The sequence below is a fragment of the Vipera ursinii genome (assembly GCF_947247035.1).
Source record: "Vipera ursinii genome assembly, chromosome: 3".
In the NCBI taxonomy this organism is placed as follows: Eukaryota; Metazoa; Chordata; class Lepidosauria; order Squamata; family Viperidae; genus Vipera; species Vipera ursinii.
In genome coordinates, this window is record NC_139516.1 from 66,415,677 (window position 1) to 66,428,083 (window position 12,407).

At 36.1% G+C, this 12,407-nt stretch overlaps 1 protein-coding gene across 1 annotated transcript in view; it reads left to right on the plus strand.

Annotated features, from left to right (window-relative positions):
- HOOK1 (hook microtubule tethering protein 1) overlaps positions 1–12,407 on the plus strand; it is a 40,319-nt gene that overhangs the window by 11,549 nt on the left and 16,363 nt on the right. The window contains exons 4-13 of the mRNA XM_083359300.1: positions 824–874; positions 1,593–1,725; positions 2,700–2,767; positions 3,128–3,190; positions 4,583–4,666; positions 6,486–6,652; positions 8,408–8,548; positions 10,509–10,710; positions 11,820–11,930; positions 12,286–12,373. Of these exons, the coding sequence (XP_083215426.1) occupies positions 824–874; positions 1,593–1,725; positions 2,700–2,767; positions 3,128–3,190; positions 4,583–4,666; positions 6,486–6,652; positions 8,408–8,548; positions 10,509–10,710; positions 11,820–11,930; positions 12,286–12,373 (1,108 nt within the window). The remainder of the gene's footprint in view (positions 1–823; positions 875–1,592; positions 1,726–2,699; positions 2,768–3,127; positions 3,191–4,582; positions 4,667–6,485; positions 6,653–8,407; positions 8,549–10,508; positions 10,711–11,819; positions 11,931–12,285; positions 12,374–12,407) is intronic.

A 12,407-nucleotide genomic window follows, 5' to 3' on the forward strand; every position in this document is an offset into this window, starting at 1 on the left:
TCCCATCTATTTTTTAAAAAAATTTAATCCCATTTATATCCCGCCCTTCTCTGAAGACTCAGGGCGGCTTACAATTTAAGCACAAACCAATGTGCTTAGCAATAGCCTTCATTCTATGTGTATGCCTGCTTATTAGGGCTTTCGCCCCCCCAAGCGGCATTATTACAAAGTCAGTTTAATTGCCCCCAACAATCTGGGTCCTCATTTTACCTACCTCGGAAGGATGGAAGGCTGAGTCAACTTTGAGCCTGGTGGGATGCGAACCTGCACTAATTGCAGGCAGCTGGTGTTGCTTAAGGAGGCATTAGCCCACTGCTCCACCAAGGCTCTAAGTTTAACCTCCCTCACATCTCCTGAAAGATAAGCTTGAGAGAGAAATAAAGAGATGGGAAACTGACACCATATATGAGGGAAAGATATTTTTTTTTAGTTTGAAAGTTTGAGCAAAATATAAAACAATTCAATATTTTCCTAATAAATCAGATAAGGTTTTCCGTTCTAAAGCAGAGGGAAAAAATTTTTTAGGGATGAGCATCTGCTTGTTTTATAAAAGCATTGTGTCATATTTTGGTTTTTACTTTACTCCCTCTGCTTGGATTTATCCCATCTGGTAAAGTTTTTCTTTTGGCAGAGGCTGATTTTGTTAGAATGATGGTATTTTAAGTGTTATATTGTACTTGGAATGGTATATGCAACTCACTTGATTATATTTGTAGGAGCTAAATTTGTTGGATAAAGACTGCATTTCAGAATGTTTAATTTTAACTTCCAAAAATATGAAAACAGTGTATTCTTACTCGATTTGTTATTTTAAATGTTTTAGGCTAGCAATCTGAAGAAAGTTCTTCAAGGAATTATGGATTATTATCATGAGGTATGAAAAACCATAGCAATCCGTAAAATATGCAATTTCTTCTTTATAATCTTACTTATAAATCTCAGTTTACAGAATATTTTGTCTTATTATTTTCATGTTTATTACGCATGTAAAACTTACGTGGATGAGCTTAACTTTGATGTTCTATGACTAACATTTTATTCCCTGAAGACTTTATAAGCAAATGAATTCATTTGAAAAGGACAATATTTTTTTGGAAAGTATTGTTTTTCTATCTGCTCCCACTTTAAGGGCAATGCTGTAATGATCAGTATTCAAGTTTTTAAAACATTTAGTTGCAGTACTGATTATTGGTTAATTTCAGTAAATGTAACATTCATGTGAAGCATAATAAGAATGAAGACATTCTCTCTGCTAAAAGAAAGGAACCCTAAGAATTAGGGTTTACTCTCCTTCCAAAGTATTCTAACTCAGTTTGTTTCTTCAGGGCAGTGTATTGGGGTAAGGGGTTGGAATCTCAGCCTATCAGATATTGAAGCTCTGCGGGTGACTTTGAGCAAGTCACCAACCTCTCCTGACGGGGTAGCTGCTGTGAAAGAAAAAAAACCTGCATGTGGTATGAGCCTTCAGCGGAGGAAAGCTGGGATATAAATCTAACAACACACCACCACCACCCATACACACACACACACACACACACACAATTCATTATAACTTTGTAACCCTGGTCTTCCTCTTTTTAAAAATTCTACAGTTTTTGACTCAGCAAATCTCAGAAGATCTTCTTCCTGATTTAAACCAAATCTCTGAACATTCTAATCCAGTAGAGCTTGGCAGGTTATTGCAGCTCATTTTAGGCTGTGCAGTCAACTGTGAAAGAAAACAAGGTAAATCTCCTCTGAGCGAGCAGCTCAATTTGTCAGCATTTTTATATCGGTGAAACTGAAATCTTTCATTTCTGAGTCCAGTGAAAGTAAAAAAAAAAAGGATATAATATTTAGACTTCTTCTCTTGAGCATGTTTTTTTTGTAAAGCATGCAATACGTGGAGTGAAATAAATAACATGGTTAATGGAAAAATTTTGGTGAATGTTTTTAAATTGCGTTGCCACCTAATCATTGCCCAAGCCAGAGAAAGCCAGGCAAGGAAAACAAAACAAACCCATTCTGGTTTGTTCCAACAAGAGAAGCGTTAGCACTGCGTTCAAGTGATTGATAGCTTGCAGTTGAAATACGTGGAGTGAGAACTTGCCTGCACATTTATGATTTTAGTCATATTGCCCAGTTAGGCCCACTGCAACCCCTCATGTATTCTTGGAAAGTGAATTACTTTTGAAAATTAACTAAGCATGTTTAGAACCAAAAGCCCAGCTAACCTTGGCTGTGTTAGGATACCATACCAATGTATGGCTTAGTATAAACTTGAGCTGCAGTGTGTTTCTGCTTTATGGGCTCCCCTCTCCTATCAGGAAACAGGATTATATCCCATTGGTGGTTACTGTCCATCAGTAGATGGATATTGTTGGCTGCAATGCAAAGTATGTTATTTCAGATCTTCAGTCTATTGCAGTAATGCAGACTGCAAGATAGCTAAGATTCAACTAGAGCAGCGTTTCCCAACCTTAGGAACTTGAAGATGCGTGGACTTCAACTCCCAGAATTCCCCAGCCACATAGCTGGCTGGGGAATTCTGGGAGTTGAAGTCCACGCATCTTCAAGTTCCTAAGGTTGGGAAACGCTGAACTAGAGAGTGGACTTCAGAAATGAACTGCAGACAAAGCTGTCCATTTATGTGTAAAGTATCCTGAGCCTTTACATACTGTGTAAGACATATCATTCAAAAAATAACTCTTACTTTGTAGAACATATACAAGTTATAATGACACTAGAGGAGTCTGTTCAGCATGTCGTCATGGCTGCTATCCAAGAGGTAAGAAAAAAGCTAACAGAAAAATTGGAATTGATTCCTTTTTCCCCCTCCCCACCCAAAAAAGGCTGGACTTACCTAGTTTGCAGTAGAGACAAGGCAACTAATATTACTTACTCGAATATTTATAGTTTCTGCTCTTTCATATGTACATTTCATGTCAGTTTAAATTATGTAATATTAGTTAATTAAATTGGTATTGGAAAAGGCACGTGTGAAAAAAATGTGAAGTGTATAATGAACGTGGATTAGTTCATATATTTTAAAGAAAATAATAGCTGATCTTTTAGTAGTATCACCCTTATGAGCCTGTTTTAGATCATGGATAATCATGCGTTTTTGCCTTAATTTTTATTGTTGCAGTTAATGAGCAAAGAGATTTTGGGCTTTGTTGCAAGTGATATATCTGGAGATGTGGAGCAACAGGTAATTGATACACTGTCTTTTCAGCTTTTAGTAATCTTTTCCTGTAATTTCTGATGAAAGTCTAGTTAATGAATTTATCACTGTGTGTACTCTTTCATTTCTGGGTTGCTACAGAACTTCATGGGACTCAAGGACTGAAAGAAATGTTCTGTTTTGTAATACAGATCACCTAGCTTTTTTCAAATCTGTCACAATCCATTGTGTTTGCTGACTCAACAGTGAGCGAACGAGAGAGAGAGAGAGAAAGAAAAAAAGAGCACTCGTATTTGTTAAGGGAATAAGTTGATTTTAAGTTAGCATGTTCATAGAAGGCCGCAGTGTCTCAGTATGACAATAACTCATCCCAGCTTATATTTCAGAGAGAAGGGAGAACAAGGAGAGGGGGGGGCAGTGAGGTGGAAAGTGAGGCAGCAGCACAGGTTTAGAAATATATTTAGTATCACTGTAGGATAAGTATTTGGGTGAACATAGATATATTATAAAAATAAGTGGTTTGCATATTTTTTAAATTATTTGCATTCTTATACATGGCATGGGTCCGGAATACCTCGGGGACCACCTGCTGCCGGCGTCGACTCCCCTCCGCCCTGTGCGTTCCCACAGAGAGGGCCTCCTCAGGGTGCCTCCGGTCAGAGAATGCCGGCTGGTGGCCCCCAGGGGGAGGGCCTTCTCTGTGGGCGCCCCGGCTTTATGGAATCAACTGCCGGTTGAGCTCTGGATGGCACCGGATCTCCGCTCCTTCCGGCTCGGGTTAAAGACCCTTTTATTCGAACAAGCTGGCCTGGCCTGATGGGGAGTTAATTCAGGGTTTTAATATTTGTATATTTTTACTGTTTTATTTTGGGCAATAATTTAATTCTTTTTAACTTTTGTACTTTTGTATTTTTATTATATGCCCTGTTCACCGCCCTGAGTCCTTCGGGAGAAGGGCGGTATAAAAATTTAATAAACTTAAACTTAACTTAAACTTAAACTTATACAAATGTTATTTTACTTCTTTGGTTAACTGTTAACCTGGAGTGCTGTCCTAAGTCCTATGTGGTATGTTCCTTAAGGAAAAAAAAAAGAAAACCATTTAAAAACCAAAATAGGTTTTGCTGGTGGCAACCAGAGAAGTACATTTTACAGAGTTGGTAATATTTTGATTATTTTAAAGTACAAGAAGATCATAGGAAAGAGGTCCTCAGGACCAGGAAAGTATGTGGCAGAGACAGATTTGGTTATCTATTCTAGAAGGTATGATCGTTACCGACTTGCCTTCTGTTTAATCAATGTTCTTTTTTTCCTCAATATCCTTAAGTAATTTTCACATTAGTGGGGACTACTAGACTAAAAGGTCAAGAAATTTGTTTTGCTAAATGTTTGAAAATGATCATCTCATCATTTTTAAAGCTGAAAAGAGCAATGGAAGAACTTAATGAAGTCATAGCAGAAAAAGAAGAATTGAAGCAAAGATGTCAAGAACTAGATTTGCAGGTAACCACATTTTTCCAAGTTCCTTTCGGAGAAAGTGTAATTGATTAATATTTACCTTAAATGCCTAAAATCAGATTGTCTTAAAAACATCTTCTACTGTGTTGTGATTAAACGCTGTGATATAGTTTATTAGTTATGATATTCACCGTGTTATTATTTTTAGTTCTTAAGAACTTTTTTCTTAATGTCCAACTGTGCCTTTCACTGTTTTGAATGTCTTTTATTGCAGATTTTATAAATAATATTTTGTAGCTGTTTTCATTTATGGGTTTATCATACAATATTTAGAATATTTTTTAAAATATTTAAGATATAAATCTATTGCAAGCTATAAATACTTGTCTCTGACAGCAGTTACTAATATAAATTAATATAATGATTCTGAATCTTATTGATATCTAAAATTGATTGCAGTTCATTTTTACAAATATCTGAAATATTTGACAAAGATAACACAATAATTTAATGCCACTGTACTATACTGAATATGAGTATTTATTTGAAAGTCAAAATATACATACCCCTTGCTTAATCTAATTGTTAATAAATTCATTTGTAAGGTCTCTGTGTTCCATGATATTTTACAAGAATTTAAGAAAGGTAGGTTTATATTTATTTCAGGAAGACATAACCCAAAGAGTACTTTGCATTTTAAGTATCAGTGAACTAACGTGTGATATGCTGTGATGTTTTCTGTATTACAATTAACATGGTGGCTTTCACCACGAAAGATACTTAAGGGGCTGTTTTGTTAATATAAGAATCCTTATTTGATTAATATACTTACAGTATTGTTATGCTCCTACTTTCTAGCTTGTGTTATTTTCAGAAATAATTGCAAAATGCATGTATCTTTTTATCTATTGATCTATATATGCGATGCTGTCTAAATTTTACTTAATGCTACTTGTTTTGGCTCTTGGAATTGCTTTTTACCCAACTATTCACTACTAAGTATTATTATTATTACTCAGTTCTCTGCTGTTGTATCTTCAGTTGATAAACTGACCAATATTTTTCTACTTGCTAATGATGCTTCCCTTTTTAATCCCTTTCCTGCATCCAGAGAAATGTGGAAATGTCATCTGGGTGGATTTTGATCTGATTCAACAAGGCAATTCTTCTGTACTTATGTCAGGGGAAGGAAAACATGTCTTGCTGGATCATTCCAGAGTCTACTTGGCTCAGATCTTATATCATTTTAAGACTGTTTTGAAGTTCTTCCCTTATTTTTCACTGCATATAATAGTCTGGAAGACTTTTCCATGTTGATTCTGCTTTGTTACTGTGACTGGTAACCCTGATTATGTAAGTCAGGGGTTCTCAATCTTGGCCACTTTAAGACTTGTGGACTTAAAGTGACTGCCTGAGGAATTCTGGGAGTTGAAATCCACAAGTCTTAAAGTGGCCAAGTTTGAGGATCCCTGATATAAGTCCTAAGATCTTGCTGATTTAGAACGGAAGAGCTGCAAATAGAGGATGGATGTGCAGCTGATGTTTCTATTTGTGGATTCACAGAGAGAAGTGTAAGAAACTGACAAATAAATTGAAACACTCATACTGAAATAAATGAGAATTGGACTTGATTTTATTTAGTTGTATATTGTACGTTAATGTAATCATTTTTGTGCTTATCTCCTAATCTGTGCGTTTGTACGCATACACTCACACTCACGCACATTTAATTTAGGAAGCAGATAATTTGACGGGGCTAGTCACTTTTTCTGAAATAAAATCACTTGTGCCAATATTTGAATAATTACACACTGTTAATGATCTTGACGTCTTTATGATTCTGAAGTGGACTCTGGATCTTTAGGTGGCTGCCCTTCAAGAGGAAAAATGCAGTTTAATGTCTGAAAATGAGATAATGAATGACCGATTGGATCAGTTAGATGGTTCCTTTGAAGATACAAATACAGCAGTTGCCAAAAAGTATTTTCATGCACAGTTACAAGTAGAACAGCTACAAGAAGAAAATTTCAGGTATGATTTAATGTCACCCAGCCATTTTCTCTATCACTGCTGCATCTTGAGTTGTTTACTGAAACAAAATAGAAAACATTTCTGAAGTGCTACTTGATGCAGAAAAGCTACAGTATAGCTTTTGTACACACCTCATTTTTTGTTCTGACTGTGTTACGTATCTCTGAGGTTTTTATTGTAGTTTTTGCAGCGCTGTGGTGTATTAGGCCTGCAGCTGTCAAAGGCCGGCCTTCTCTCAAATTATCCTGTTCATTTGTGACTATTTCCTGAAGAGGCCTTGCCCAGCTATCTGTATCCCATAGAGATTCATATTGTTTTCTTCAGTGATTGCAACCTATTCTGTCTCAGCAGTTTCCAGAGAGATTATTATAAAATTAATGTAGTCCATAATGTAAAACAGTGGGATTGCTGGCTGTCATGTGAGCATTCTTTTGACTCATACCATCTCCCAGTTGAGTAGAGTCCACACGATCTGCTTGATCCGTGTTTATTGATCTGTGCCAGGGATGGAGTACAAGGTTCTGCCCTCAGAGAGTTACAAGATGAAACTTATATAATGGACTTATAAGGAAAAGGACAATATAGCACACATACACACCCAATGACATAGCCCACCCGAATCCATGTGTGTAGCAACTTGGCATTTTTAGCCTTTGATTTGTTTAGCCAGCAAGCTTGAGTAACTGTCAGAGATCAACAAGGGGTCAATTTTCTCTTCTGTGGTACAAAAGCCCTGAGTTTGCAGGTTTAGTCCCTTAGAAAGCTCTTTGTATTTTATTCTGAAGCATTAGGTTAAGCATTGAGGCTTTTCTCAAGTCATTCTTATTAGGCCAAACTAGTAAATTAATTATTTGCTCCCTGACCAGTATCAGATCTCATCATACAGGATATCAGAAGTTATAGTCAGTTCATAATTTTTTCCTACTGTAGTATAATACATGTATAATAAGCTGCTTTTTATTATTGTAGTCTTTTGTTTTGGTTCTTTTCTTACTTCGTTCTGTCTTAATGACATTATGTACATAATTTTACATGCTGTATGATTAAGATATATAACCTTCAATTTTATTTAAGAAACATACATGATCACCTATCTTATTTGCCATAAATCTGGGCAGCTTACAGAAGCAGTGACAAGAACATGCAAATAATAAAACCTTTCCCCTTCCCTCAACTCTGGGTGCCTTAAAACACAAGCCCCAAATATTTTTTTTGAAAACGAGAACATAATTTTTGAACTCCAGCCTTACCCTGTCTCAATGCCTGGGGGAAAATCCAGTTTTTAAAGAACTTTTGGAAAATTAGAAGGTTAGAAGAAAATTAGAAGTGTTTTCCAGATCTTGGGGAGGTGGAGGGTGTTCCACATGGCAGGGGAATAATGTGCCATTACTGAGTAGCTACATATCCTAAATATGTATTATGGTGCCAGTTTTGTTTTTGCTGTGCTTTTTTTTAAATAAAGGTTGTAATTCATTGTTTAATTTTTAATAATGCAGAAACACTATTTAGGGTTTTTCTCTTTGTTGGTAAAAATATGGCGTAGAAAGTGGTTAAACATGAAATATTTTGCTGTTAGGTTACAATTTTAAGACTGAGTGGTTCTTCATTTGCCCCCAGTATGCCTGCATATGAGAAGTTATACAACTTTCTGTGCTGAAACCTTTCCATATATATTTATGAAAGCTACCAGAATGTTTCATACTAAGGAAGTGGATAGTAAAACCTTTTCTATTAATTTTATTGTTTTTTGCAAAGACTTGAAACTACAAAAGATGATTATCGTGTTCATTGTGAAGAGCTTGAGAAACAACTGATTGAGCTGCAACATCGAAATGATGAACTGACGTCTCTAGCAGAAGAGTCCCGGGCTCTGAAAGATGAAATTGATGTTCTTAGGTATACAGCATAAATGCAATCCACTATGTTACTGTCTCTTTAATATGCAGAATTCTATCATCTTGGAGTTTTCCAAACAATACACCACACTTTTTCAGCTGCTACCCTTCCCTCACATTCTTTGTTTGTTTGTTTATTTCCTGTCTTTATTATTATAGAAATAAGGCAGTGAATACATAAAATGCTCCTTCTTCCTCCTATTTTTCCTACAACAACAACCTAGTGAGGTGACTTGAGCTAAGATAAAGTGACTGGCCCAAGTCACCCAGCCAGTTTTCATGCCTAATGCAGGACTAGAACTCACAGTCTCCTGGCTTCTAGCCTGGTGTCTTAACTACTAGACCAAACTAAGCCATTGTATATTGTTTCCGTTTACAGGGAAACCCTGTTTTTAATAATCTAATTGAGAGGATGAGGTGTCTTATGATTTGCTTGAACTGTGTCATTTGCTTGAATTCATATCATTGGTGCAATGACATCATTACGGAAATGACATAAGTCACAGCAGAAAGAGGGTGCACTGTTTTTATAGTACTGACTTCCTCAAAATCAAAGACTCGCTATGTTGTTACTTTGGAAAACCTTTCAGATACTCTCATCTGTGAATTTCAGGATTCACTGTTAAGAGGGGCATAGTGGATGTGAATTCTCAGGATGGCGGACTAATACATTTCAGATGCATCAACTTGCTGAAGTATGGGAGAGCTTTCATTATGACATAATACAGGTGGTCCTCAGCTTGCAACCACAATTGAGGCCAAAATTTTTGTTGCTAAGGGACACTTGTTAAGTGAATTTTGCCCCGTTTTACAGCCTACCTTGCCACAGTTGTTAAGTGAATCATTGCAGTTCTTAAACTAGAAGCATGGTTGTTAAGTGAATCCGGCCTGCCCATTGGCTTTACTTGTCAGAAGGTTGCAAAAGGTGAACACATGACCCCGGGACACCGCAACCGTCATAAATATGAGTCAGTTGCCAAGTGTCTGAATTTTGATCACATGACCATTGGGGATGCTGCAGTGGTCTTAAGTGTGAAAAACAGTCATAAGTCACTTTTTCCAGTAGTGTTGTAATTTTGAACGGTCGCTAAATAAACTTGTAAGTCGAGGACTTTCTGCACAGTAAATTAACACTTCCCTCCTTTTTGGCAACATTCAGAACACCCAAGATTCTTCCACTGAAATTTGGCAGCAAGCTATTAAATTCAGAGTGTCTTTATTTTTTGTTTCTTTGCTTGCTATTCAATTTTTTCCTAGGTATTTGATTCTTTTTCCTAGATACTGTAATGCGGCAAGTAAAATAAGTCTTGTGGTCCCAACACTTAAAAGTTTTTATTTTATATTCTTGATATACTTTGTTCTCTTGCAGGTTCTTGTAATACTTAAAATTGTTCTAGAATCTAGAGTAACAAATATTTAATGTCTTCATATGAAAATTGCAAATTATTTATTTGCATATCTTACTATTAGTAGCATATGTTGTATAAGATCAGTACACCAAGATCATCATTCAATCTCTAGCTAAGACACTAATTTTGAATTAAGTATTGAAGGAATAATTTAACTCTGGTAAACAAACCTAATTTCAGTTAGGTATTGCAGCATTTTAGCTTTCATAGTATTTCTATGTTCACTAATAATAGTCTCTTGAGGCCTCCCTGGGGGAACCTATGACTGTTTTAGGTTTTTCTCCTCCAAACTGACCTGTGATTCAAAAGGAAACCCCTATCCTGAAGTGACACGGATCATTGCCTAGTAAAAGGAGGACTGCAGAGGATGCTCCAGTTTTAATTATGTAGAACTGGAAAGTCCTGTCTTCTGTTCAGGCCTGCAATTTGAACCTGAGAAAAAATATTTAATAAATAAGATCTTACTTTTCTCTTAAGTATGTATTTGCATTTTGTTGTCTGGTAATGGCTCAAAACATGCTTTTGAAATAACTGAATATGTTGTTATTGTAGGACTGTTGTTGATAAAACAAATAAACTGGAGTCGATGGTTGAGGTGTATCGCAAAAAGTTGGAGGACTTGAATGACTTTCGGAGACAGGTGAAAATACTTCAGGAAACAAACATGATGTATATGCATAACACAGTTAGCCTAGAAGAAGAATTAAAGAAAGCAAATGCAGCCTGTGCACAGTTGGAAACTTACAAAAGGCAGGTAAGAAATGTTTCCTTTCCTCTTGCTTGAATTTCTGTGCTTTCTTCGTACTATTTCAATTGTGTAAAAGTGTTCACTTTTGGGTCTAAAAAAGCTGACAATGAAAAGTGACTTCCTCCTTACGTTGCCCTTGCAAACCTTTTTATTGTTTATATCAACAGTACTTCACTCACATTCATTGTACTTTAAATGAATAAGGTAAACTTGTCGGTAGATTTAGCATTGCCAGTAACACTTGCATGTCTTCAACAATGCTTGTTAGTTGGATTAAGAGTTAAATCATAAAAACTAGTGTCACAGACCTACTACACCCTATTAATTGCATCTGTTGACCTTAATTTCTAAGCATTAAATGATACATACTAAGATGATGATGATGAAATGCTTTAGAAGAACAATCAAGTACAGGTAGTCTTTGACTTCTGACCATAACCGAACCCAAAATTTCTGTTGCTAAGCAAGACATTTGTTAAGTGAATTTTGCCCCATTTTATGGCCTGCCTTGTCATAATTGCTAAGTGAATTACTGCCATTGTTAAGTTAGTAACATGGTATTAAGTCAGGGATAGGCAACCTTGGCTCTTTTATGACTCGTGGACTTCAACTCCCAGAATTCCTGAGCCAGCATGACTGGCTCAGGAATTCTGGGAGTTGAAGTCCACGAGTCATAAAAGAGCCAAGGTTGCCTACCCGTAAATTAAGTGAATTTGGCTTCCCCATTGTCTTTGCTTGTCAGAAGGTCGCAAAAAGGGATCACATGACCTTGGGACACAGCTATGGTCATAAATATGAATCAGGACAAGCATCCAATTTTGGATCATATGACCATGACTTTTCTGCAACAGTTGTAAGTGTGAAAATGGTCATAAGTCACTCTTTTCCGTGCCGTAGTAACTTCAGACAGTCACTGAACAGTTGTGGATATATTCCATTTAACCAGGGAAAAATTGATTTCCAGCTAATGCTGAAAAGATAATGGGTTCTCATGAAGATAATGAAATTCTGATTGTAACATTATTTCTGCACCAATACTACAGAAGAATTTATTTTAAATTAGTCACCAAGTTCTGAAACGTTTAAAGAGATTGTTGGTTTTCTTTTTAAACCAGATCCAGGAACTTCATAACAAGCTCTCTGAAGAATCCAAAAGAGCAGATGCACTAGCTTTTGAAATGAAACAATTAGAAGAGAAGCACGAAACATTAAGTAAAGAGAAAGAGGTGAGGTTTCTACTAATGTGGTGGAAATACAGTTTTCAAAATATTGGGAATTCAAGTTACCTATGTGCATGTGCAAAGGAAAGGGGGTTACTTAAAATGTTGAGTATCGGATTAGCTGCAATGTAATGATAATTTGTTTTAGGCCATCATAGAAGATGTTACTATCCATTATGAAAACTGGTTTATTCTTTTTGAGAATGATGTTCTATATTCTATAACAGAATCACGTTCCCTTATGGGTTATTCAGGGATGTCCTTTTTCAGGTGGAGAAGCAATTAAAGCTCTCATTTAATATCAACACAAGTATTTTGATACACATCTACCATTATTAAATGACTTTTATTTTATTTTCAGAGATTGATAATTCAGCGTGATGCATTGAAAGAGACCAATGAAGAGCTCAGGTATTCACAAATGCAGCAGGATCATCTGAATCAAGCAGGTACTTAAAAAAAAATTGTTTAGGATGTGATATT